Raw genomic sequence first — 26,461 nt, 5'->3', positions numbered from 1 at the left:
CGTTAAAAACAATCCTATTGTTATTAATCATTACGCATATACGAAGACACGATTAATTTCCAAGTCTCTCTCGTTCAAGACGAATAATCACGAAATAATCACGAACGAGCCGAATGTATTTCCTGGTACAATAAAAATTACCGATCGAATTCGACGTGCAAATACACAAATGAAAAAAAAAAAAAAAAAAGAAAATGTTAAAACCGGTGATCGGGGAGCAATTTATCCCGTGGAGGAGACGCGTCAAAGTTCATGACAATCCCCGCGAGAGTCAGTGTCGAAAAGAGCATTCGGTGGAAAGCTCATTACAGGGCCGTAAATAACGGGCCGCGGTCGGTTTCAGAGATTCAAACCGAAATGCGGGCGCACGCGGAGGTTCCGTGGAGACAGTGACAGAGTGGGATCGAGATCGGACGTGAATTGAAATTTTCGTCCGTCGCCGGTTAATACGTTCAGATGAATGGAATCCGTAACTCATTCGAATCTCGTGACGTGAGTTACGGGTCGGTGGCGGCCTCGAGTATCGGCCGACTTTTTCACGCTTTGTCGAGGACGGTGCATAAAGTAGCTCTAAGGATAACGCTTTAAATCTCCCCTTGTTTATTTCTACTCATCTCGAAAACGTTCTGTTTCATTCTGAAATTCGATTCGTTTCGCTTTCTTCCACTTTCCTCGCGAAGATTCTCGTTATGAAAAACAATTAATAAAAAACACAGAGAGATAAGATCGTAAGATCGTCTTCCAAGAATTATAGACAAAACGAAGAACAAGTCTAATCTTCTTCTTCAATTTTTCCTTTCTTTTTTTTTCAATTTAAATATATGGCGCTCGATTAAACAATCGAAAGAAGAAGAGGAAAATCCACGAATATAAATCCAGCCAAATCTCCAACGAAACGCGCTTTAATATCTCTTTCCTTCTGGTTGACCACCACGGACGAGACTAGCCACCTTCGTTGTTTAGGACGTTCCACGGCCATGGCCGGTCGTCGTATCGTGGCAACTCGGAGGAGACGCAGGAAGAAAGGCGACGCGCGTGTCTGGGCCCTCGTTACACGGCTAATTAACGCGACAAATTGGCCGGCGAGAAATAAATGCGTGCACGGTTAATCACTCGGCCGGGCGGTGGCCGCCCTTTTCGAGAAAAGACGCGTCGCGACGAAAGGCCGTCGACTTCTCTCCCCTCCTCCTCCTCCTCCGTGTCCTCCGCGCGGATCGAAATAGGCCCCGCGCGCAGGAAGCCGCGGTTATTACCGTTTTTACGACGGAGAAAGCTAATTTTCCGCCATCGGCCTCTGGCCTCGTTTAAATCGGCAACGGGAAGTCGTTAAACCGGGGACCAAAGGCGATCGTTAAATACGAAGAGAGATATTTCTCCTTCGACGGAAGGTTCGGCGAGGAGGTTCTTCTCAAGCGAATCTATGAGACGTTATGAAATCAGAAATTTTTATCCGATTTTTCTCGAATTGAAAAATCCTCTCTTTCGAACTTCTCCGCTCGGATCGTCGTTTCTTAAATTTTTAATTTATTCTGCATTCTTTCGAGACTGAACAGTTTACTTTCCCTTGTTTTTCTTTCTTGAAATTACAAGGAAGGATGGATTGATAGTACTTGATACTTCCATTCGTAAGATTTGATAGATTTGCATCTGATCCCGGGAAATTGTTTATTTAAATTTCACAAGTGTTGGATGGAAATCGAAGATCGGCAAAGCAACATCCCTTTACGAGCATTTAACCGCGAGGACACGCGTCGTACCCCGACTGTTAATCACCGTTCGAGGAGCCGTGGGCTAATTCGTGGATCTCGAAGGAGTTGCACGACTCGACGATTATATTTCGTTGCATATAATGCCAGGGACGATAACCGAACGAATCCCATTATCCCCAACGAACCCAGTGACCCAATGCAAATCGCGTACGTCGCACTTGTTATGTGGGCCAAGTGGCTCGAGTGGAAATTGCTTGGATGCGGATGGGGACAAATTGTTCGCGCAAGATCGAATTCACGCATCCTCGCTTCTCGATATATATATATATATATGGTTACAGGGTTTTTTTTCTTTTTTAATTCGACGAGAGATTGGGCAGATTAAAATTCGAAGCGAGTTCGAGAGTGGCACTCGAATTTACTCGGTTTTCGGTTCGAGTGTGTTGACGAGGAAGCGTATTTTTTTCACTCTTCGATGGGAAATTTCGCGGAAATTTCTCACTCCACTTTTTCCCCGCAAAAGAACCGTAAACCGAGAGTAGTAACTCCCTTATTTCGCACGCTGGCGTTGTGAAAAAACATATCATGGTTGTTTCTTTTTGAAATTTGTTGATTATCTCGTGATTAGACATTTCGGGAGAATGTTCGATATCGGGTCTATTGGAGTTTATCGGGGGAGGATATTCCGCTCGAAATATTCTGTATTCGTCTTCCTGCGCGATTGATAATATCGAGAATCGATATCACGATCAAAGAAAGAAAGAAGAAAAGACACCCCCGTTCGTTTTACCGGCCTGGAAAATGAATATCACATCGTGGACAAAATTAGAGAGGGAAAGGAAAGGATAGATAAAAACGAAAAATTATTCGACGATCGACTATTCGACTTTCGTACAATTTTCAGAAAAACAAAAAAAAAAAAGAGAGAGAGAGAGAGAAAGAAAACCAAATTCACGAGTTGGAAAACAATGAAGAAATTCGCGCGCGCTTGTCGCTCGTGCTTGTCCTCGCACGCGTTTCCAAATTTCGATGGTTAATCGCGTTTCTTCGTATGAAAACAGGAGCCGACGAGCGCCGGCTGTCGTCGATCCGAAACTTCGCCCCAACCTTATTACGACTGCTCTTAACGAATTTAACCGTCAGCCAGCAACTTGACGTTTGAGTTTCGCGTCGGTACGACGATGAGGCACGTGGATGTGGCACCAGTCGACGACAACGAATAAACTTTGCCTTTTCTACGTATCTTGCTCCTTCGATTTTCGCACCAACGCGGAATTTCTTCGTCGAGGCAACGAGATTCTGGACTCGAGGAAATTTTCGAATCGTGAATTCTCGATTCGTTTCGACAAGATACGTTGTCGCGAGCGTTTCATTTACAGTGTTCGGCGGGGATATCATCAGTCTTCGTGTCGAAATTCTTACGAGTTTGTTTTACGAGTTATGACGAAAAATCGAGGAAATTTGTGTAGAGTGTTCTCTCGAATCCGGATTTTTTTTTAAGTTCGCGCGTAAGAGGATTTCGATGGATTTCGACGGTGATTTCGTTTCGTGAAATTTCAACTGGAGAGGATGAAGTGAAATACGATTCTTATTCTACACTTTCGTTCGCAGAAATTATTTAACGAATATTTATGTATCTTCAAGTTTCTTTTCTTTCTTACAGGCGTGTTATTAATTAAGGCTAAGAGTTAATTATTTTTCATTCGTTTGGTAGAAGCAATGTATTCGTATGTGGCCGTCAAAGTTTCGAAGATTAATCAATCGTGAAAAGTTTTCGGAACGAGTTTAGTAGAAGATTGAATTGATTGAATTGATTAAATTTATCGGATTTGTACTTTTATCGCTATCCTAAGATGAAAGAGAACTGCCACGGTGATATAAGCGAAACACCACGCATAAGAAAATAAAATTACGAATCCAAATTCGAGTGCTGATCTTTCTCCTTGAAACAGAGGGAAACAAGAAGAAGAAGAAAAAGTAAAGGAATTAAAATCCTTTTCAGAATTAATGAAAAATAAACCGGACGAAATCGGTGAAAAATCAGATCCAGGCAAACAATCTCAGAAAACATCCTTTTCAGTCGGACGAAGTAGACTGAAACTCGAGATGATTTTGCACGACGAGAGTGTAACATAAAATCGTTAAATTTCTTCATTCGAGTCCATTCTGAATTATTAGAATTCAAAATCAATCTCATCCTATCTCGAGCTAATTTTATTTTAAATCTATTTATTATGACTTCTAAATTTTACTAACACGATCGTCGAATCCGAACCAACGAGATTCGAGACATTCAGTCATAGTTTTGGAGGAATTTAAGCTCGAATTTAATCTCGTCTTCGTTTCAAAGTATAAATTTCCTAAGAAAACAATTTCTATCCACGAATCAATCCACCTTGCTCCTATTAATCCAAGACAACGAAATCTAGCATAAATAAAAGAGCGCAAAGAGCAAACAAACACAAGGGTGATTTCTCCTCGACAGATCCATCGATTTCGATCGTTGACCGACCTCGATTCGCGGTTCCGACAAAAGACTGGACAAAAGTCCCGTCTGACGCGTAGATTAGCATCGACGATAGATAAATCTTCGTTTCGATGGATCAAACTCGAAAGCAATTACTACGTGGCCTCGTGATCCGTGCAGGTGGAACCGTGCAGCAGGCCCCTTCCGAGTAATAAACTTAATCGCTCGGCTATTCTCCACGAGCCAGTTACATTCCAGCTTATGGGAGTCATGAGAAAGAGGGAGGAGGGGAAAAAGGGAGAGAGAATCGCAGCAGGACTTTTTTTTCAAACCTTTCTTCTCTTCCTTCCTCTTTTTTTAGAGAGATTTAGGTCAGAAGTTCGGTTGAAACATCACCCTTTTTGGAAGAAAATTTTTCACGTTTATATTATTACGAGGAAGCGATATAAGGTGGGATTTATTTTTGAAACAGATGAAACAGAAAGTGATTATTACACTTTTGGAAGGAACTCGCTTAAAAAGATACTTTAATCCACCGATAAAAATCCTTACTCTTGGAAATTTGGACGAAATATCGGGGTGAATTGAAGAAATGAATGCTTAGTTAAAAAAAAAAAAAAAAGTAAGCAGGTAAGTTTCTGTAATGGTAACGACAATTACACGATATACCTTTGACGTAAAGTATACGTTTGCGTGTAAATTTCTAACGCAACGTTAGAAATCTAATTTCTTGCCAACGGGTTAAATATCACAAAGGCCTCAATTAACATCGATTCATGAATTATCGATTATCCTGCAGTCTCCGTATCCCGCCAAAGATAAAAGTATAGATATACACGTTGCTCGCCCGAGGCTGTGTTTCAGAAACGAGTGTGTTGTTCCAGTGTTGCTTCCTTGAGAATCTAACAGGCTTTCCGCCTTTGCGTAACATTTAGGTTAACCTGTTTTGCAAGTTTCCCTTCTGCAATCGGCAATAATTGGCGTCCCCAAGTCTTTTTTCCTTCCAACGCTCGCACTCTGTTCGCGCCTTAACACGTCCCTCCCCTCCTTTCACTGAGTTTAACCGCGAGAGACCAACGAAATTAAGCTCTCGATTAGCCGATTGCAATTCAGAATCGAATTAACATTATTATTAAAGTAAAATTTTACAATTTCACGATTTATATTGTACCGAATCGTCACCGGTTGAAGATTAGTTATGGAAATATTTCAACCAAGTATATTTCTTTCGATTCCAACCATGTTAAAATTGCAATTAAAAACAGCAAACATCCGAGAGGACATCGAATTTGACTAAAACGGGAATTTAATATTTGCATCTTACCTAATATAATGTTGTACTTCAATAATTGCACAAGTCGATGCGTGTGCAAACAGTGAGTGTAACCGGCCGTTAATAAACCGTGTTAAACTCTGAAGCCTACGGAAACCGTATATCCTATCTGGCACCACAACGTGCACGCAAAATTCATTTACGTGGAAAAAAATTCGCACACGAAACGTTCGACGATCCTTTCCTCAATTACATGATATAACCGACGACTTTCAAAGAAGATTCTTTCTTCCATTTTCCTCGCCTGGATAACAAAAATCCACTCGTTTCTCGGCAGAGTGCAAACATCTCTTCCTCCAATATCTTCTCATCCCCCCCAAAAAAAATTTTACAAACAAAATATAACGGACAGGAGATCCATCGCGATTAAAAATCGGCGAAACGGCGAAAGGTATCCGATCGTTAATCGATGGTCGAGCGGGGATGGAAGAGGCGGTTGGAAGGCTATATAATATAGTAGATATAGTAGAAGTGGAGTTCGACGCGATAAATTAAAGCGGAGCAGCCGAGAAACGCTCGCCTTTGAACAAATAACTATACCCGTTGGCGATCTCTCGCGATTTCACGAGGGATCGGATGGAATCCTCGTGTTTTCGCGGTGTTGGAAATGATCGAAGGGAACTCTTCGCGCTTTCACTTTCACACACGTGAGTCGTGCATCTTGGGGATTGACTCTGGTTGACTCGGATGGTCAACCGATTCCGATTGTTCTTGTATCGGATCCGGTTGTATCGAGCAAAGCGATTTAATCGACGTATTTTGTGCGTTCAATCGAGGTGATTTGTTTTAGATGAATTTTGAAAATAATAGAAGTAAGATGTGTAATTTGAGCTGGTGTAATGATAAGAAGACGCGATTTAACGTGAACGTGAAGGGTAGTTAGATCTTCTCGAAAGAAGATTTTTCTCTCTTCACGAAAGAAAATTCCGTGTAAGGGTGTTTTCTCAATTGGAAGATTTTTATCGTTTAACAGCAACGATAAAGCAACGACAATTATCATTAACGTCACTCGCAGATTCGCGAGGTGGAAGTATATATCGACTCGAAACCGCGTCTCAGGAACTGGCTTCGAATCCAATCGAATTGTCGTTTCGAACGACAATAATAAAACCGAGCCATTAGAATCAGCTGTCGATGCGAATCTTCGGTTAATCGTCGACCGCCCGTTTACCCGGCTAATTGTTTGCCCGCATTTTTACCACGACGATTTCTCTCCGACCCGACGTCCCTATCCCTAGACGACGTTTCCCTTTAAATTCGATCCCGCGGATATCGAATATTGGCAGCACGGATTCCCTATTATTTTCCCTCCAAGCACAATTGCAAAACCAATAAACGAGTCTATCCGAGAAATAGGATACACATACATACACATATATATATATATATATATACATATAGTTGGTCGCAAAACTCGTTCTACGTTTTATGCGAATTCGACTGCGTTTATAAAAGTCTTCGAGAAGAGAAGACTTAAATTTTCAGTGTCTCTTTCTTTCCCTCTTCCCCTTTCCAGTATAATTTCGCAGTCTTATATACAATATACAAGCAAAATTTTTCACTCGCTATATTCATTTTCTAATTCTTTATCATTTTTTTAATACCTTTGATGTCAAATATCTTTTCAAAAAATTAGGAAAGAGAAACGTACGATTCTTTCAAATAAATAGACGTACTCTTTCCCACGAATGTGATAATCAAAGTTCTCAAATAAAATACCTCGCGTGTCTTTCTTTGCACAAAGGGTTAAAAGATCGCTCGAATCAGCCAAATGGGGTAGAAACAGGTAAGATTCACGAATCATTTTCCTCGGCGCGTAAACACGGAGCGTCGTGTTTATCGGAAAAACGGCGTCGTTGCTTTCTGTTCTGAAGGCATAATGCGCCGCGTTTCGACCGAATTTCGTGCATATTTCTGGGAGCAACGCGGTATCGAATAAACGTCAACCCGTCCTCTCCGGTTGTAAATCTCGAGCGCCCGTCCGAGATTCATCCCCCGCCCTGCTACCACGATTGTTCTTGAAATCCTTTCGAAAAACTCGTCGTCTTTCATCTAGTTCTAGTTTCGCGATTCTATACACACAATTATGCTGTGTATTTTTTGAACGGTCGAGGTTTAAGAGAATTTCGAGGATGATTTATCGGGCAATTTATTATCCTAAATTGACATTTTTTTTTTTTTTTTTTTTTTTAGGTTAGTCATCGGGAAATAATCGAGTTATCTATGGATTTATCGATGTAAAATTGTGACGTCGAAGAGCGGAGATTTGGATTGAAAAACGTACAAAATTTTCGCAAAGATTTTCTATTTTAAAATAGAATTGGCCATTCCACGGATACAAAAAAAATCTGAATTGAAAAAGATTCCACCATTTCTGTCAACACCTGTATTAAATTATTTACACCTAATTCGTTATTACACCTTCTTTCTTCTCTTTCATCCCTATCATCAACAATATAAAACTGTATACGAAAAATAATCGAGTTTCGCGGAAAAAAAAAACTCTCCAACATTGCCTCGAGGATTTCGTTCGAGGCTATAATAACTCGATGTCGAACTCGAAAGAAGAAGAAGAAAAGGAAGAAAAGGAAGAAGAAGAAGAAGAAGAAGAAGAAGGCTGATTCGTTTCAATCCAAGGAAGGGGGTCGGGTTATTTTCTTCCGAGCATTTGGTCCTCTCGAATCCGAGAGGAATCGATGCCGGTATTAACATCCGAGACAAGTTTTTCGCCGTCACCCCCTCATCGCGTCACGTCTCCCCCGTCTTGCGTGATTAAACGTCTTCGAGGCGAAGGCATCGACGTTGCGATGGAAACCGGGAGGAACCTCGAAACGTCTCTTGACGTCTCTCGTCATCAGACGCAAGCAATAAGAGGCGTTTCTGACATCCCCGTGGCGAAAGATCGTCCCTCCCCGGCTCACAAGGGATGGTAATTTTCCGGAGGAAATGATATCCCGGACGGTGTTCTCCCGATAAGGCGAACCGCCGTTTCCTCGTTCCATCGGGATCCTTTCGGACAGAAAGAGAGAAGGGAGTCGTCCTTGCCAACGAGCAACTCGAATAGGCTGGATCGAAACTTTTCTTGTCGCGAATCATCATCGATGGGATTCTCGCTGCTCGTGGAACGAACGTTCTCTTTTGGTGGAGCATAGGGCACGTTGAAACGCGTGTCGATACGAAGGGGGACGAATAATTTTCAGCGTGTTTTTACGACGTTGTGCCGTGTTAAAAACTTTTCTGCCGGCAAGATAGTGGAACGAAGTAATTTAGAAAACTTGTTCCCGTGTTATTTTTACGAGGATGTGATTGAAGAAGCTGATCGAATACAACTTCCACTTGTGTACCGTTTATTCGACACGTACGAGATAAATAATTCGTCCCTGCGAAAGGCGACAAAGCCTCCCCACTTTTGCACGCACTTTCTTCAAACGCATCGAGATTCGCGACACCGCTGAAGAAGTGATGCCTCGATAAAATCCTCGGACACCCTCGCCCACTTATCTCCAGAGAAACTGGAAAACACCGGGCCACCTTTTAAGTCGCTGCATTAAACACAGTCGCTGCTCCTTTCATCCTTGCATTAACTACAGCCCATTCCTTTCATCCCCCGATATTTGCTTACTCCCCCGCCAGTCCATAAAGGCGATCTCCTAATTGTTTCAGCCTTCATCCCCCCCTCAACTTTTACTTCTTCTTCCGTCTCATCCTCGCCATTATTTTCAACCCTGGCTCTCTCTCCTCTCCTGTCCAAGGGAAACAATAACGACGTTGCCTTGGATAGTCGTTGGAAACGGAAGTGAATTCGAGCCCGCCCTGCGTGGACGTAGACGCGGAAAGAGGGAGGCGAGGAACCCCGAGGAACACCGTCATAACTTAATCCAGGCTTACGAGCGAATTCCACCGCTTCGTTTCCACTCTCTTTTTTCCCTTTCTTTCTTTCTTTCTTTTTCGCTTCGATCCCCCTCGTCGTCGATCGAATCGACGGGTTTCGAAAGAGGGTTTGGAAAGGGAAGGGACATGTTACGTGATATATACGTTGGTTCCGCCTGTTTTTTCGAGGATTAATCAATTTTTCGGTGGCCACGGTGGCGAGACACGGTGGGATGATGATGATGATGATGAAACGCGTGGACGAGGTTAATTAATCGACGCGGCTCGATCAAAGGATAGAGTCTTCAAAGTATCGAGGGAAAGAGTTGCGATGGGTTGTTCGATCGTGCAGTAATTATGGTAATGCGCGTTGAATTGATGATGACTTCATAAACGGTTCCCTTTCTTTCTTTCATTCCTTTTTTTCCCTTTGGTTCGATCCTCGATTTGGAGGACGTGGACGAGGAACGTTTTTGGATTGTTAAAGATATCTCTTTTCGAAACGATGATGGAAACATTGGAGTAGATCTCGATAATTAAAGGTCGATTAATCGAAAGAATCCTCGATTTGGGATCCGCGTTTGAAACGGTGATTTGGAAAAAATAATTTTTGTGGTGTTATTCGAAGATCGTTTTTTATTCGCTTTTATTCGCGACATCGAAATATCGGAAGGGAAGATTTTATCGAGGATCTATGCAACATTTAATTTTAAAAATACGTGCACAAAGTGATCTTGTGAGCTTTGATCAACAATTTTTTCCTTTTATTGATATTTTTTTATTGACGTCAAATGATATCGTATTAAAAAAAAAAGAAAAAAATTATATACATGAAATAAAATCAACTCTTTTGGTATCAGAAAGAAAAAAAAAAATTCATTTCTGTGCGAACACGCTCACGCGTATTCGACAAAGCTTCAAGTTACTTTATTCGAATAAAAATATCTGATATAAAACTGGATTCTTCGCAATTGGAAAATCGAACGTTTATTTTAAAACGAATTTGTTTCGAATCGAAACGATGAAAGTTGATCTTGTTCTTTCAATCCGTATATCTTTCGATAAATTTATCTGTCACGCGATTATCGAATTATATATACGCAAAACGAACCACGTCTACTACTCTAATTATTTCCTCTAATTACATTTTTACATCCTTTTCTCGAAAACAATGTGATTGAAATAATTACTGAGTTAAATAGTTAGTAGTCTTCAAAATCTTGGCAAAAAAAAAAAAAAGAAGAAAAGAAAAAAGAACGAACAATTTGCTCGTAATCGTTAAATTAAAATTCAAAAGGAAAGAATTTCAAAGAAACGAGATTCGATCGGGAGGACAGGTTAGCATAAACGAGAAGGGACCAACTTTCCCTCCCTCCCCCCGAACTAGTAAGAAACTTTTCTTTCAACTCCATACTCATGATCGCCGTCTCGAGATCTACTTAAGTACACAATATCCCTCTACTCGAAATACCCGGCTGTATCCACTTCCCCGATGCCTGTCCAAATCGTTCCTTTCCCCGAAGGAGAGAAAAGAAAAGGGAAGGGAAAAAAATTTCGACAAATTCCTGCCTCCCCTCCCGACAAAACTATCAAAAAAACACTATCAAACACCGTTCAAGTTAGCATTCGTCGATTCGTTTCCAGTTTCGAAAAAGAAGAAGAGAGAAGAAAAACGACGAGGCGAGATCCGCCCGGAAAGCGTCTCTCTCGCGAGGCGTCTCTTGTTTTGACAGACGCCAAAGATATATACGTTTTGTATTTTGTTTGCCCGCCCTCTCGATGCTTCCCGCTTCCCTTTCACTCCTCGCCCTCCCCTCTTCCAGCCCCCCTGTCATCCCGCCGTTCGATCCTCTAATATCGTCGCCGTCGTCGCGCGTGCCCTTATTCTCCCTTCCCCGCCGCCCACATAAATCTTATTCGCGGCAAACAGCCGCGCATCATCGCTCGACGGTGATCCCGCTCGATGGCGCTCGAAAAAATAAAGAAGCGATGAAATCTGACGAGGAACCACTCTTCCGCTCGAGAGACGTTCCGCAACACACGCCGCGATACGATTCTTCACGTAGGATTAATGGACGAGGATGTTGGCAGCTTTTTTAACGTGTCTATAATCCTTCGGCGAGGGGAAGGAGTTGGAATTTTCGTATTGGTTTTAGCTAGTTAATTAGTTAACGGATGATCGACTGTGACGGGTTTTCGTTCTTTGCCTCTCGATGGGAAGATGAGATTTTAATGAGATTTTGTACGTGGATCGAAATGCGAGATTTTGCGAGATCGTCATACATATATATTTCTCGTTATTTCCTCGTCAAAGGAATCAACGAGGAAGGAAAATAAAATTCTGGGTCGACTTGGCGAGACGGAAGGAGGAAACAGGGGGAGGGAGAAAAAGGCTCGAGCCTCTAACGAACATTGTCCCCGGACAATGAAGGACAATGAAGGAATCACACCACGGCCGGACGATTTCAAAATACTTCTTTTAAATACCGACCGATAAATAAAGAAGCTGCCACGTATTACTAACTAAGAGGGAGAGAGAAGGAACGAGCCGTTGTCCAATAAGGAGAGAGAGTGAGAGAGAGAGAAAGGGAAACGCTCTTGTCGTCTGACAAAGGAAAGCTTTCGAGAAGGTTTCGAGGTACAAAGGTGGCGATCGTGTGGCGTAATCGTGGCTCGTTTCAGGGGTCAAGAGTTCCCATTCGATCGATCTCGAAATTTCCCCGCCCCGTGTCAACCTGGTCAAATTCGCACGGTGGGCCCTCCTCCCTCCTCTCCCCAGGTGTTCGTGGCGCGCGAATAATAATAATAATAGCACCTGGAACCTTTCGAGCGTGGAATCTCTCGCGCGGTGAACCGCGGGCGGTCGGTCCTCATTGTCCGAGAAATGTGAGGAAAGAGACGAGGAAATCGGGAAATCGGGGGCAATATAAATGTTAATGGTGTCAGGGCTTTTGTCAGGGGTGGAAAATAATTTAAACGTTTGGCCTGGATGGCCTGGTGGGGCGAGGAAGGGTGTCGTCGGGACAGGAGGAAAAGGCAGGAGAAACGGATATGGAAATGTTCCTTTCCACGATTTCCTTTCTTTCCTTATCTTTATCAAGACTTCTCCTCCAGAGGATGTACGGCAGCTTTCTAAGTTTCGCAGCAGAAGTTTGGGTTTAGGTTTCTACGATCCTAATCCCTTCCCGTACAAATTACCTCGTAACAGCAAATAAGATTTTCTCTTCGTGGCGTACCAGCAAGAACTAAATCTCGATTGAAAAAATTCATTCTACGAGTCCCAATCTTCACGAGTCCCTATTCATGTTTCTGCCGAAATCTTCATCACGAGTCAGACTCGCGACAATACGGGAAGAGATTAACAATGGAATAAAAACCATTCGTCGTGTCGAAATCAACCAGGTACACCGCCGATACACAACGATGAACGCCACGTCGAAAATTCTGAACCGAGCGCGTACGTGTTCCGTCCATGTAGCCCGGCAACGTAATAAATTTTCGAAGCAACCGCGACCAACGTTCTCGCCTCGCGCATATACGTCCAGTCCCCCGCGGAAAAAAGGATTCCTCCTCCCTCGCCAAAAATCTCTCCCCCTCGACACTTACGATCTTTTGAAAGTCGCGTCCGTCCACCCCCGCCTCTTTCATTTGCATGAAACGGGTGATTCATGCGCGTCGAGGCGGACGCCCGGTCTCGCCCCCCCTCCCCCCGGGGGGCCGAGGACAAGGAGCAGAGAGAGTCGAGGGGCGGTGAAAACCGCGATGTTCTACATCATCTGCCTCCACCTCTTTCCACGGTTATTTACGCTCCTCCGCCGAGATTCCGGATACGGGATCCATCCGTTGGAGGAGGAGGGCCCAGCTCTCGCGACACGCGCCAAAACTTACGATCAAAGGGGCCTCGTTGCGCGGATTTATCTTCGCGGATTGGAGCTGCCTCGAGTGAATTTCCTCGAGCTCGAGAGGGCGTAACTCTTAACCGTCTCGTTGAGAGACCGATAAGTATAAGGGATTCTTCTTGCTCTTTCTCTTGGTGGAGTAGGCGGGATAGGGGTTCAAGTGATTCGGACTCGTGGGAATGACTCTTTCTTTCTTTCTTTCTTTCTTTCTCATCTTTCCAAGAGTCTTTCGAAGATTGGCGAGCACGTGGATCGCATACTCTATCGAAACACGAGAACGAGCCATTTCGATCTACCTTCCTCGTTTGTCGCGTCTTAATCCCGATCCATCCTTTGTCCTTCGAGTGTAACGAATAAATTTCCAAGAAAAGAAGCAGACGACGAAACAGAGCCAACAACCGTGGACAAATATGACGAGCAAACGGATCTTCGAAAGACAGATTTTCAAAGGAGATTCCCCCTCGCGTCCTAAATAATCGAAAAAAAAAAAAAAAAAAAAAACCTCCTTCAAAGCTCGAACAATCGCGGCTCCACTCCGCTTCAGCCGCGATTCTCCTCCGTTCTCTCTCTCGCCCGCACGGATTACGAGGCCGGGCCCTTAATGGACCGCCAAAGAACGGATCTTGCGTAATGGGCAAGTTTCGTGGGCTCGAGTTTACGTGAAATCGGCGATAAATCAGAATTAGGGAGGAGGGGAGAGGGGGGAGAGGAGGAGTTGGCGGCGGGGCACGGTCGATTTAGTCAAAGGACGTCGATCGAGGAGCATAAGGGCGCCTCTGTCAGCGGACAAATCTCCGTTTAGAGGGGCCATTGTCGGGGGATTACGCAGAGAGGAAAGGGGAAGGGGGGCGCGAGCGCGGAACCCGTCCTCAGATTTCGGATTTTCAATCGGGAGGGGAACCTGTTGAAGGGTGGCGGAACGGTTAGAGCGGCACATTTTACGAGATTATCGGCCGGGGCTAATCCGGGGGAACGTTAACGACAGCCCAAGCACCGGCCCAGGAAAATGTTTCCGCCCGATCTCACCCGGACCGTTCGTGTTCCGTCTCGATCGTTTGAAACGTTGTGTATCTTGTTGGTGCAACGAATCTCGTTTGCTCGTGAATTTTTCAACTCCACTCCCTCCGAAAATGTGCTCGAGAAAGATCGTCAGCTCGCTTTTTGCAATTATCCCTTGCTGCAATTATCCTAGTTTCTTTGACCGAAGAGGTGTTGCCGTTATCGAAGAAAACGAACTGACGATTTTCCAGAGAAAGATAATCCTAATTTCACGCAGCATCTTATGCAGAATGAGCATGGTAGTAGGGAAAGGCGTTAACGATGAAAGCAACGTCCCTTTTCGCGGATGATTAATTATATATCATACAGGCGAAAGTTCGTACGTGCGTTGAAACATATATATATCTTTTCTATTTATCAAGGCCAGCCTTGAAACGATATCGGGGGAAAAATCATGAATTATACATCGTCCACTTTTTTATCTCGCGACGTATTCATATTTCATTAAGCGTATCTGTTTCATCTCCTGTTTCCTAGACTCTCTCACCCTCCGCTGAGTGATGCGACCATTCCTCCGCACGTAAACAACGTTGTTGGGGGGGGGAGAGAGGGGGTGAAAGCCCCCTTCGTGGTGGCCATCGCGGCATGCGCTTTTCGGCAGCGTCCGAAGGGCGAGTCGATGAAATAAGCAGATAAAAAAGGGGCCACGATCGGGCGTGATTTTAAAACGTGCCCCCGCATAAAGGGACACGCTGAACTCACGAACGAATACACGCGAAAAATTCGGGAATGTCGGCGGCCGACATGCACGGTCACGCGCCACGCGTCCACCACCTGGATGCTCCATTAATACCTCTGCGAAAATGGCCCTGACGATCCTCCACCTCTGCCAAGGTCTGCGCAGCGGGTGTCCATTGTGCCCAGAAAAGGTTGGACTTGGAACCGAGAGGGGGGAAGGGATGGGCTAAAACGTGAATAAGCTCCGCTTCCTTCTTCTGGCCTTCTCCGCTTCTTTTTTCTTTGCTCGCACGCGTTATGGAGGAGAGGGGGGGCTATTAATTTTTCCGTGAAAATCGTCCAACGGAGGAAGGATAAATTTGGACGAATAATTCTCGAAGAAAATGGTGAAAGCGGACTACGACAATATTTATTTATAATCGTCTCGAAGGGAGAGAATAGAAATCGATGCATCGACGATGCATCCGCGAGAGATTTTCCTCGATGGAAAATTAGACAAAAAAAAAAAAAAAAAAAAAAAAAAAAGAAAAGAAACAAGAAGAAAGGATCGTTGCTCGGCCCTATCTATACCACGGTTGACGTCCCATTTCAAAGAAATCCCGACGACTTTAAAACTTCCCGTAACGTGAAAAAATGCGGTCCTCCTGCACCACCTCCCCCTCCCCCCCCACCCTTTTGGAAGGCCCACCCTCCAGTTCGGTCACGATAATTCTTTGTTTGACCCCCGCGCTCGCGCACTCTCACGTCGAGAAAAAAACCATTAATTTCAGCATGAGAATAGAGCGGGGGAGGGAAAGGGGCAGAGGCTCAGGTAGAAAATCGTGCGGGCCAGACATATCGACACCCTTTCCTGAATTCCAATGGAAGCTCCCGCGACCGTCTAATGGAAGTTTTCGCCGGGTCTCTCGATGAAAGTGCACTCGTAGGTATGCTCCAAACAGACAACAATAAAAGAAAACCGGCCGAGGGGGGTGTGGGTGTTGCACCAGACGGTGTGCACAGGCTTCCTTCTCTCTCCCTCCCCCTCTCTTGTTGCGGGGGAGAACGCGTCGTGCACAGGATTCCTGGCGATTTCGCGAATCGATCGGCGAGAGACAACGAGGAGAAGGAGGTGGAGGAGGAGGAGGAGGGACGTGGTGGTATCGGGGCAGATTTTTACACGGATATATCGGATTTTTACGAGACGAAAATTCGCGTCGAACAAAATATGTTTACGCGTGTCGGCCATTTTGAAACAGGGTCGAGACAGTTGTACAAGATTTGTACGAGAGTTTACGAGGGATTCTTTGATGACGAGGGGAGGGAGGTTGTTATTTCGATGGTTTTGGGCGCTGCATACGCACGAGCATCGCAATTATCTCGATTCTCTCTTTGCCTCTACAGTTGCTCTTGCATTGCTCCACTCTCTGCCCCTAACTTCGATGAACAGAGGCAAACTTCCTCTTTGATTCTATCTGCACTCTCTACTTTAGCGCGTACACTGCGCAACCGTTGTGCCGTGCATCTTCTCGTGTCTGAAACTTCTGTTGGATTGCCGGGGATCCACTCGTTCGGAATGGATTCACGCGTGTTGAACAGACATCCGCTATCTTTCGTAGTTTCTAAGTCTTTGCAAGTCGTCGGGGGATGTTCGTACGATATTCGAATAATTTATTCGAAACTCTGTGTTTCGAATGCAATCGATATTTCTCGCCACGCAACGTTGGCGTGCAAAAGTTGGACACGACACGTGTGATTTCTTCTCTAAATTATTATCATATGAATTTCGAACGGTAAAATTAAGAATTCGTCCAAGATCGATGGACTCTACTGTAATAAATATATAATTTTCAATCGTGATTTCTATACAACCACGATTGTTCGGTCAATTATTCCTCGCTGTCATTCAACAAACAGGTTTCAAAGAGGAACCGCGTGAACCTTCTCATTAAGATTTACCTTTGACGAAACGCAGTTTGGAATTTCGCCAGCAAGCAAATTCGAAGCCGCTCTCCGGCTCAAATCTGACGTAATTTTGGAACGAAGCTGAGACCTACTTGAGCACAGGCCTTAATCGTTGATAATTTCAAAGTCGCTTTCGATTCTCACGAAATGGGTTTAATCGTTTAAATTCTTTAAAATTGCAATATTAATAATATCGCCTCTTTTGTCAACGATCCGAAAATTGTTCCTATTATCGTTCCTTCACAAGTGACGAAATAAATAAACTGCAGCATATGCGAATCGACGTACGGTCCGTTTTTTAATAGAAACGATTTTACTCCAATGGAATCAAAAATATCACTCAATAACTTGTCCCGTGTTTAAGACACGCGTTACGAGTTGATACACAGGCCGTATCCCTACTTTAGAGATCTCGTGAAATTTTTCAAACGAATTCTCCACCCAACACGAGCATCTTAATCACATCCCCGAGAACAGATCCAGTCAGCAGAAATGATACTAATTACGAAACGCTTAATCGGTCGTAATTGTTGTTTGAGCGGTGATTAATCGTCCCACGGCGCTGCACACGCTCAGAGGCTGCGTTACGCGCGACAGCTCCCCGTGTTATTATAAATAATAATGCTAATCATCGCGCGGACGCGCCGTTTATCATCGACTTAATTATACATCGGTGAATTAATTACAGCCTGTCCATCGTTGTAATCCCATACGAGGACGCGGGGCAAAGATTCCAACGCGCTTTGAAAAATACATCCTTCCACCAGAAGCAAAAGGTGAAATCGTAGATCGACACTTATCGAACCATCTTGCAAGTTTGTTTCACGCACCGAACACGATAATTACACGATTCGAGCAACGTGTCTATCCTGCATCTGTTTCCCTTCGCTTCTCCTACGTCGACCAACTAGTTTCCAATAACTTATCTCGTATTTTTCATTGGTGTAGCCACAATCTTGCGAATAATTTTTAATAACAACGGACACCTAAGAATTTAAGATTTTTCCATTGCCATACGAAGCGAACATTTATCATGCCGGGAATGGAATCGTTGAACAATCATTAAGATCGCCTCGTTTCAATGCGAATTAACAAACGATTTCTTGGAAAATCGCGCGATTAAACTCGCGATCCAAATCCAAGAAAGAAAAAAGGAAGAGTTGAAGTGAGGAAAGAAAGAAGAGGGAAATCGAAGATGAAAGGACGCGATTAGACGTGTCGTTGGGGCGCGTGCACGGAATTCGAATCCCAGGGGGAGCGGGTGGCACGGACAAAACGGCTCGGCCAAACGAGCCGCCTTCGCGAGACTCGAAGGCGGTGTAAAATATTTGCGGTTAGCCGAGCGTTCCTCCGCAACCGAACGCAACAGCGGCTCCGTTTATATAACCTCCTCGTGTTATGCATGGCTGGAAGGAAATAGCCACGAGATGAAAACCGCCGTATGATTCACAATTCCTTCGCTCCCCCTTGATTAAACGCTATCGAGCCCGATCAATTCCGATCAACACAATTTTTGAATATTGGATTTCTTCTTCGAATCGACCAAGATTTTAAACTTCTCTCTATACATAAGAAATCCATCCGCGAAACTGAACCGAACGTTTCGTACGCGGAAAGACGATCGAAGCGTTGAATAAATAAAGTTAGTTAAAAAATCCTGTCCCGACGAAAACATGATTCTGAATCGCGAGGAAGTATCGAAAAAGCGGAGAGAGAGAGAGAGAGAGAGAGAGATGTGACGAAACGACAGAAAAAAGAATGAAGGGACAGAAAAAAAAGGGAGGGGGAAGAGAGGTTGACACGCGCAGTTTCACGCCGCGCGAGCAACTATGCGGGCTACCGCGTTTGCACTCGAGGAATCCGGATGGCGGTCGGCGCGTGTCCCTCGATTTCACGCGTCGCCAGCCACGGGACATCGCGACGAAAAAAATTTAATTACAATTCCGCCTGGTGGAGGGGAAGGGAGGAAAGAAATCGGCGGACGAGATCGTCCGTTCGCCCCCGCTGTCGCCGTGTCAGAAGGGGTGGAAGGATAATCGAGGCGCGCCTTCTCCTTTGAACCTGCTTAAATCGGATTAACTTGGATCATTAGCTTGCTTATCGGCTCTGATGAATTTTATTAAGCCTCCTCGCGAGAGGAGGATCTTCAACCGGATGAAGGTTTCAGGGAGGGGAAGGGATCGAGTTTCAATTTTTTTCTTTTTTTTTTTTAACCCGTTACTGTGCTGCGCATGCTTATTTTGTAATGTAACTTTTTGCATTATTTCTGTCTCGGGGACGATGAACGTTTATCGTATTATAACGTTTAAAGAGATAGGGACAGAGCTATTGAATGTGAAAGAAGATGAAAAGAAATCGATGTACGAAAGTTAGATTAATTAGATTTCGAATGTTACAATGTGGTTTCTTAAAAAATCAATAGTGTCGATATTGCTCGATTAATGGAATTTTCGAAAGGAGGAAAAAGTCGAAGAAGGGAATATCGATCATTCTTGGCGGAAGATGTTATGCGTGGAATGGATATTGACGAGGAACGAAAAGTGTGTAGATGGATGCGTGTTCGAAAAGGAAATGTAGGCCGACGACTCGGGAAGACGTTACTTGGAAAAACACGGAGCTTCCTCAAACACTTAACTCGGGATGTTACGATTGTTTTCAGAGAGGCGTGCTACTGTTTGCACAGCCTAATCGAAAAATCATAAGCAGTTCCCCCTCCCCCGTTTCGAGGGTTGTTTTTAGCGGGAAAGATCTAGGAGGAACACGATACTCGATTTGCGGCTGTTTGCTGTCGACGGATGTGTTCCGTAAAATGAATCTTTGGACAACTGTGATTAGCTGTGAGTGGAGAGAATACGAATGATTCTTATCTCGTGGCGATAAACTATATAAAACTATATAAATTTTATAAATGATTCGTTTAAAATTCGTCGAAAATTGGAAAATTTGATTCGATTATTTTCACAATTATTTATGAGGAAATCTTTCTAATTTTACATATTTCGATGATAAAAGTATAATTATTCTCTAATGCTTTTATCAGCCATTTCTAAAAATCTCTAAATTTGTCCAACGATTAAAAAAACAAATTAAATTTGTATCGGTTCGATGTGAAAATTGCACGTCAATTTAAATGATTCAGGATGGTTCAAATTAGAGCGATATATACAAATACATGCTAACACGCACGTCCTCTTATTGACTGAATATCGATTTGTACAATTTCGTTTGGTTTGGGATTAAAATTAGATTAACGATATCAAGCTCGGCAATTGAGATAATTCATTGAAATATTCGATGAGCACTTTTCGTTTCGTCGCGTTACGAGTTTCTTCTGCTTATGATCGATTAAACATCTCTCTCTGCTCGACTATTTTTCAGAATCATTGGCAATCTGCCCGTAGGTAGGGATAACGCGGCTTCGAATAAACAAACTCGAGCTTGTATATAGTATATCGTTTATAAACTTTCTTAATCCGATATATCAAACCAGAGAAAAATATATTTCGTGCTATCATCGCTCATTCGTCTAAAAATTTAACGAGAAATATAAAATTAGAATCTTATTTCCAAATAACTTAATTTTCCTCGAGTTTTTTCTAGAAATCGATCGACGAATCCTCCAATTTCGTGACACGTTACTCGTAAAATAAATCGGTTGATAAAATCGGTAAAATTTCTGCGATGATTCAATCAATGTTCCAGTGGCGATCGAATTAAGAAAATGACACCGCCAAAAAAATTTCTTTAAAAATACGTACCAAATAGATACCACCAGGACATTGAAAGATGAAAGAAAACGAAATCTACGAATTAACGAAGTAACCAGCGAGGAATCGGTGGAGGATCGAAGGCAAATCGCAAAGATCCGATTTGGAAATTTGGAGTGTCAATCGACGTACCCGTGTTTAGCTGTCCGCAAACCGCAGATTTAAATGGAGTTACGAATAGCCAGATCTGACCGATCCCTAATTATCTTGACGTCGACCGAGAGAACGGGTAGAAATTCTTGGAGAGAAGACGAATGAGCGGAAAGTTCGTAATTTGGAAATCGCGTCGATTAGTTCGATTATTCTTGCCACGAGAAAATATACGCGACGAGAGGAAATAATTAAATAATTTTTATTCGAAAGTTTCGTTTAGTAAAAAGTATAAAAGATTGTAATCGAAATACTTGATACTTTTTCTTGTAAAATCACTTGAAATGTATCTCAGTCGGAAGCGGGACGTCGGATAATGTTTAACGTTTAACAGAATCGAGAGATAAATATTCTCGTTGTTTAAAAGAAATCGTAAGGTAATGGACCAATTGAAGAATTGAAGAAACGATACGATCAGATTTGCTCGAATGGAACATTAAATTTATTAGAGAGAATTTAAAAAAAAAGGAGAAGGAAAAAAAAGGAGAAGTAGATAGATGTATTTCTATAGAATTAATGATTGTGGCTACTATGTATATACAGCGAAATTAAAATACGACCGGTGTGTTTCCGAAGTGGGAATAAGAGAAACACGTTAATGACTTTCTAAAATATATTCAATGTATTCAATGGTTCGACATGCTTTTATAAATGAGATAATCTTTAATGTTCTTTCATGCTTGATTTACTGTCTGACATTATCTGTACATGTGATCTTTCACTGTTTGACCAGTATAAAACGTTGATTAGAGAACGAAGTACCGGGATCGTGTTGAAAAAAAAGAAAAAAAAAAAAAAAAAAAAAAAGAAAGAATGATTCCATCACTTTATACATTCCTTTTTTTCTCTCTCTCTCTCTTTTTTCTCGTTCTTCACACGAATTGTTTTTCTTCGTTTCAAACATGATCCACTCACTTGAAAAGATTAGAGGTCGACTTCGTTGAAAAATCATTATATATTTTTATACAAGAATGAAAATCTAAACTTTCGAATGAAAATCGTGAAAAGGAACAACTTTTCGACTGATATCGAATTTCGTCTCGTTCCCCTTCGTGGATTTAATTATCCCTCGTTTCGATTGACGTACCATATTAATCGTATGCTAATCAATCGTCATTAATGGACATCTGTTACATCAGGTCCGTCGTTAACTCAACTCGAACAAGAAAGAAAGCAACAACAGCGAGGCAACAAGAAGCCACGCTGCTCTCGTTCGATAGATCATTTCGCTGCTTGTCGTTTTTACCAATACCACGAGGCCCATTCTTCCTCGCAAACACGACCACGCGTAATATACGTGCACACGTCTAATTCATAACCATCAATTACTCGACGCAAGCGTCGCAAAAGATCGATCGCAACCGACGAGAGACCTCCTCGAGAACTTCTCGAGGATTCTTAAGCGTTATCGATAACCGCGTACGATCCCCTCCACTTCCGCCTTCGATTCATTTTTAGACAGAATTAATCGATAAAAAATTCGCTCGATAATTGGCTTCCATTTCGAAAATACCTTTTTTTTTTTTCTTTTTTTCTTTCTTAAAACCAATCGATCGACGACGATGAAAAAGAATTTTCGGAAGACACAATTTTCATTTTTCTCGTAAAACCTGTTCGAGTTTCTTCGAGGAGTCGCCGATACGCCTCGTGACGTTTTATTCCCGCGTTGTAACGCGCGTTTTATCGCGCTTTTTTTTATTGCGCCACTCGTCGGGCCACCGTCAAGCACCGAGGAGGAAATGCAAAACTATTAAACCGATGTTCCTACCGCGTCTCTTCCGAGGAAATATGCACGCTGCTGCTTAACGGCCGATCGTTCGATCCTCCTCTTCCTTTTTCTCTCGTGTCCAACGCGTCGACGTTCGACCGAAAGCAATTTCGCTTAAATTACCGCGCTTCTTGCGCGATAAATTCGATCCAGGGAGAAATGGGAGAGGTTGTCGAAATGTGAACGTGTTGTGAAGGCTCGTCCGAACGAATCGTTTCAAACGGTTGCTAAAACCGTTTGATCTTTGATTAACTTCGTTTCGAATCCAAAATCGGGATCGAATCCGATTTTCTTGGATTTTTCTTTTTTTTTTTAACCCGAATTCATCGAATTTTTCGAAATTCGAACGACGAATTTCTTCGTTAATTCGCGATCGTCACGATTTATCGTATCGAATTTATTTTCGAAATTGTATCCAGGATTGAAATCATGAATTTTCTCGGGCTTTGCATCGAGACGAGGAGAGGTGAAACGATCTCCTACGATACATCTAAGGAGAAATAATCGAAGGCATCGGTGGATGAGAGGTTAACAGGGACGGTTACGGCTCGATTATCGCGAGTACGTGCCACGTCGTTCTTTTCCAATCGACTAATGCAACCCCGACAAAGAGGTTTCGCGGATAATTTTCAGGTTAAGTGGGTCGGAACAGCCCCATTTTTCTGAATGCTTCACGATCAACCGCGCTACCTGCTCCCGGTTATTGCACCGTTGTCAATACGTCCGCCTGCCTTTTAATTTATCTCGTGGGCGGCAGGGCGGATTAGGAGTTCGATAAAGTGTCTATTTTGAAGATTACGGTTGAAAGGGTTGCCCCATCCCGAAAGATGGGCAATTTATCTGAGATAATCGACTTGTCTCGTTAAATTTTCCCAAGGAAAATTTATCGCGAGTAAAGCTTTGATCTTGGTCTGCGATCGCTTTCCGATCCTCGATAACGTTTCAACGTTTTATCGTCCGTTCCGATAGTTTCTCGTTAAATCTCGAGCGCCCGCAACGAATATCAATGCGAATATCAATGCGCGTGCAAAGAGAAAGAAGGATTAAACTAAAGCAAGAATTCTTTCTCGCGTTATTAACGCGTTATTAAACTTTCTATATACTTTTAGAAAAAAAAAAAAAAAAAATAGAACGTTTCCCGTGCCTTTCCATTGGAACCATTGGTAAAATAAAGAACCAGAAAAAGTCGTATGCTGCATTCCACACGCTAGGATGATCTCGATCAAAGATAGAAGATGCGACGATGAACAAAAGAAAAAAAAAAAAAAGAAAAAGAGAGAAAAGATAGAGAAAACTCACAGTTTTTCAGCGACGAGAAAGGTGACCAGGTCCCCGGGTATCTGGGTGAGGCCACGATGAGAGCAGTCGACCTCCTGTCCGGTACACGTGCACAACCACGGGCATCTGGCACTGTTCATGTCCTCCATCGCACCCGACAAACTTCCGAGGCCGAAGCTGCCGAGGGCGGTACCGTGCGAGGCGCCACCGCCCAGCACGGACAGTATCAGCAACAGTCCCCAGGCGCAGACCACGGAACCGCAGCTGACGCCGAGCAAACGCAGGGACCAGGCCGGCGTCATGGCACGCGCCATCGCCAACACCTTCCTGTTAATGTCCTTCACGGCGCGGTTAGGCCCCTCGAGGATTTTCGCGATGCTCCCGGCCCGGCTCTTCGGCAGGATATTGTTCGGGTCGTAGAGGCTGAAGCAGGCCGCCTCGTTCCCCGCCAGCCGGCCGACGTTGATCCCCTGGTGGTAGGCCTGGTGGTAATTGGGGGCCGGCTCCAAGAACGAGGAGATCTCCAACCCCTCGCTTGCCGGGCAACCGAGTATCCTCACCGGCTCGAGGATCGGGTCCTGCTCCAAACGTATCACGGAACACTCGAACTCGTCCGACGTCAAATCCCGCGTATCGTTACTCTCGATCGCTGGCCGCCGCGTCTGTGCTTCCGTCTGTGCTTTTCCCCGCGGCCGGTCCCTCCTTCGACCATGAACCCGACACGATCGATTCGCCGCGGTGTCGGCGCCCCTTCGCGCGTGATGCTCGCTCCTTCCCGCCGAAATCCTGTGTCCGCGCGCCGAGCACACCACCACCCTCCTCTCCAACGTCTGGTCGGCCGGCGGGCAACCGTCCCGCTTCGAACGGACCACCTCCGACCCGCTCTCCAACGCCGAATGCAGATCCAACGCTGCACCCTCCTGATCGCGCAACCGGTGATGGACCAACACGGGCGTCTCACGGGTCAGCGGCGCGCCACCCCCTCGCTCCTCGATCCTCAACGCCTCGCGGCCCTTCGATTCCCCTCCGCTCGATCCCTCGTCCACCGTGACCGGGCCAGCCCGTCGTCGACCGGCATCCGACTCGCAGCAGGGTAGAGCGCAAGATGGCAGCTCGCGAGCTACACCATCCACCGGGCCCTTTCGGGGGCCGTGCTCGTGGCCCCCCTCCTCCGACCAGCCGCTGTTCGACACCGCTAACGACGGCACCACCCGTTCCCGCGCATCCTCGAACGCCGCTCCCACTGACTTTATCTTGACGCTCGTTATCTTTCCCTAGTCTCTACCGTACCCACGCGCGGGTACGTGGTCCTTGCCAGCAAAGTCCAAACTCATTTACCGCTTTTCACCCTTCTCGCTTCCCTTCACTTTCCCTTCGCTCCAACCGTCGATCCAACCCGCGGTACACGTAGAGGTGGTGGGTAACGCTGACACGAGATCGTTGCACGTCCTCCTATTCGACCCTTTCCCTTCGATAGACGGTCTTCACTCTCTCCCGATCTCGGTTACGCTGGCATTATATTCCTCGGCGATCGGTCGCTCGATTCGCTGCCACTCGTTCCTTCGTTCCTCGCGACAGTGATGCATCACCTGAAACAACCGAACGAATTTCTTTCAGTATATGCGTACCACGCTATTTCCAACCTGTTTTTCTTTCCTTCCTTCTCTCTCTCTCTCTCTCTCTCTCTCTCTCTTCCCCATGCGACCAAATTTTAATAACTCGAGCGCTCGACACGTGGGACGCTAATGTCCCAGCGGATATTTTCAGGCGGAAGTTGGTCGCGAGAGAGACAGGCGCAAATACTCGGCCGCGATACAGCCGCAATTCAGTCGGTCGGATGGCTGTTTTCCGTGCACGCATGATATATATTCCCCCATCGGCGGAAGTTGTATGCGTTCTCCGATGGCGGGGAGGGGAGGAGGTCGCGCGGTTTCCCTTCGACATGATACGGCAGATTCAACGCGACGGGTAATCTCTCTCTCTCTCTCTCTCTCTATGTGTGTGTGTCGAGCGGGCACGCGTCACCGAAAAATACGATCCCAGCGTGGAAACAGATGCCGAGCCGGGGGGGTGGAAGAAGGAGGAGGAGGGAGCAGCCAGTTACAAAGAGACAAGAGAGCTCGCCTCGGTTGCAATATCGGAAGTAGGAGAAAAATATGCCTTCCAAGCACAATCAAGGACTCGAACGCATTCCATGCACAGCCGAGGCATATTGGAATTTCTCTTCGACGTTTCTCCTTCTTCGCCCCTCCTCCTCGCGTTATATATTCTTCTTCTTTTTCCCATCCCCGTGCTGGCTTGAGACGCACGTGATGCCCTCATATACATGTTGCTCGCGCTTCCTAAGTGCTTCCTCCTCCCTCTCGGATACGTTTTCACGATTTATCACCAGCTGGGAACACCTGGAAATAGAACGTCTGCCGCTGTCCACTAAGCGAAATAATACGTGGCTCGTGGCCGTTCCCCCTGTTAAGTCGGCGCCGCGCTCGTGGCAGTTTCTATTAGATGGAAATTGCGGTTTGATTTCCATGAAGAGGAA

At 44.5% G+C, this 26,461-nt stretch overlaps 1 protein-coding gene across 1 annotated transcript in view; it reads right to left on the bottom strand.

Moving 5' to 3' along the window:
• LOC105734771 (uncharacterized) overlaps positions 1 to 26,133 on the bottom strand; it is an 80,972-nt gene extending 54,839 nt beyond the window's left edge. The window contains exons 1-2 of the mRNA XM_086917485.1: positions 26,083 to 26,133; positions 23,944 to 25,196 (exon numbers count right to left, since the gene is read on the bottom strand). Coding sequence (XP_086773611.1) covers positions 23,944 to 25,196; positions 26,083 to 26,133 — 1,304 coding nt within the window. The remainder of the gene's footprint in view (positions 1 to 23,943; positions 25,197 to 26,082) is intronic.
• Positions 26,134 to 26,461: the final 328 nt, after the last annotated feature.

Source organism: Apis florea, unplaced genomic scaffold, assembly GCF_048593485.1.
Source record: "Apis florea isolate Af1SG1 unplaced genomic scaffold, ASM4859348v1 contig_2201_pilon, whole genome shotgun sequence".
Classification (NCBI taxonomy): Eukaryota; Metazoa; Arthropoda; class Insecta; order Hymenoptera; family Apidae; genus Apis; species Apis florea.
This window is presented reverse-complemented; position numbering and strand designations above follow the sequence as displayed.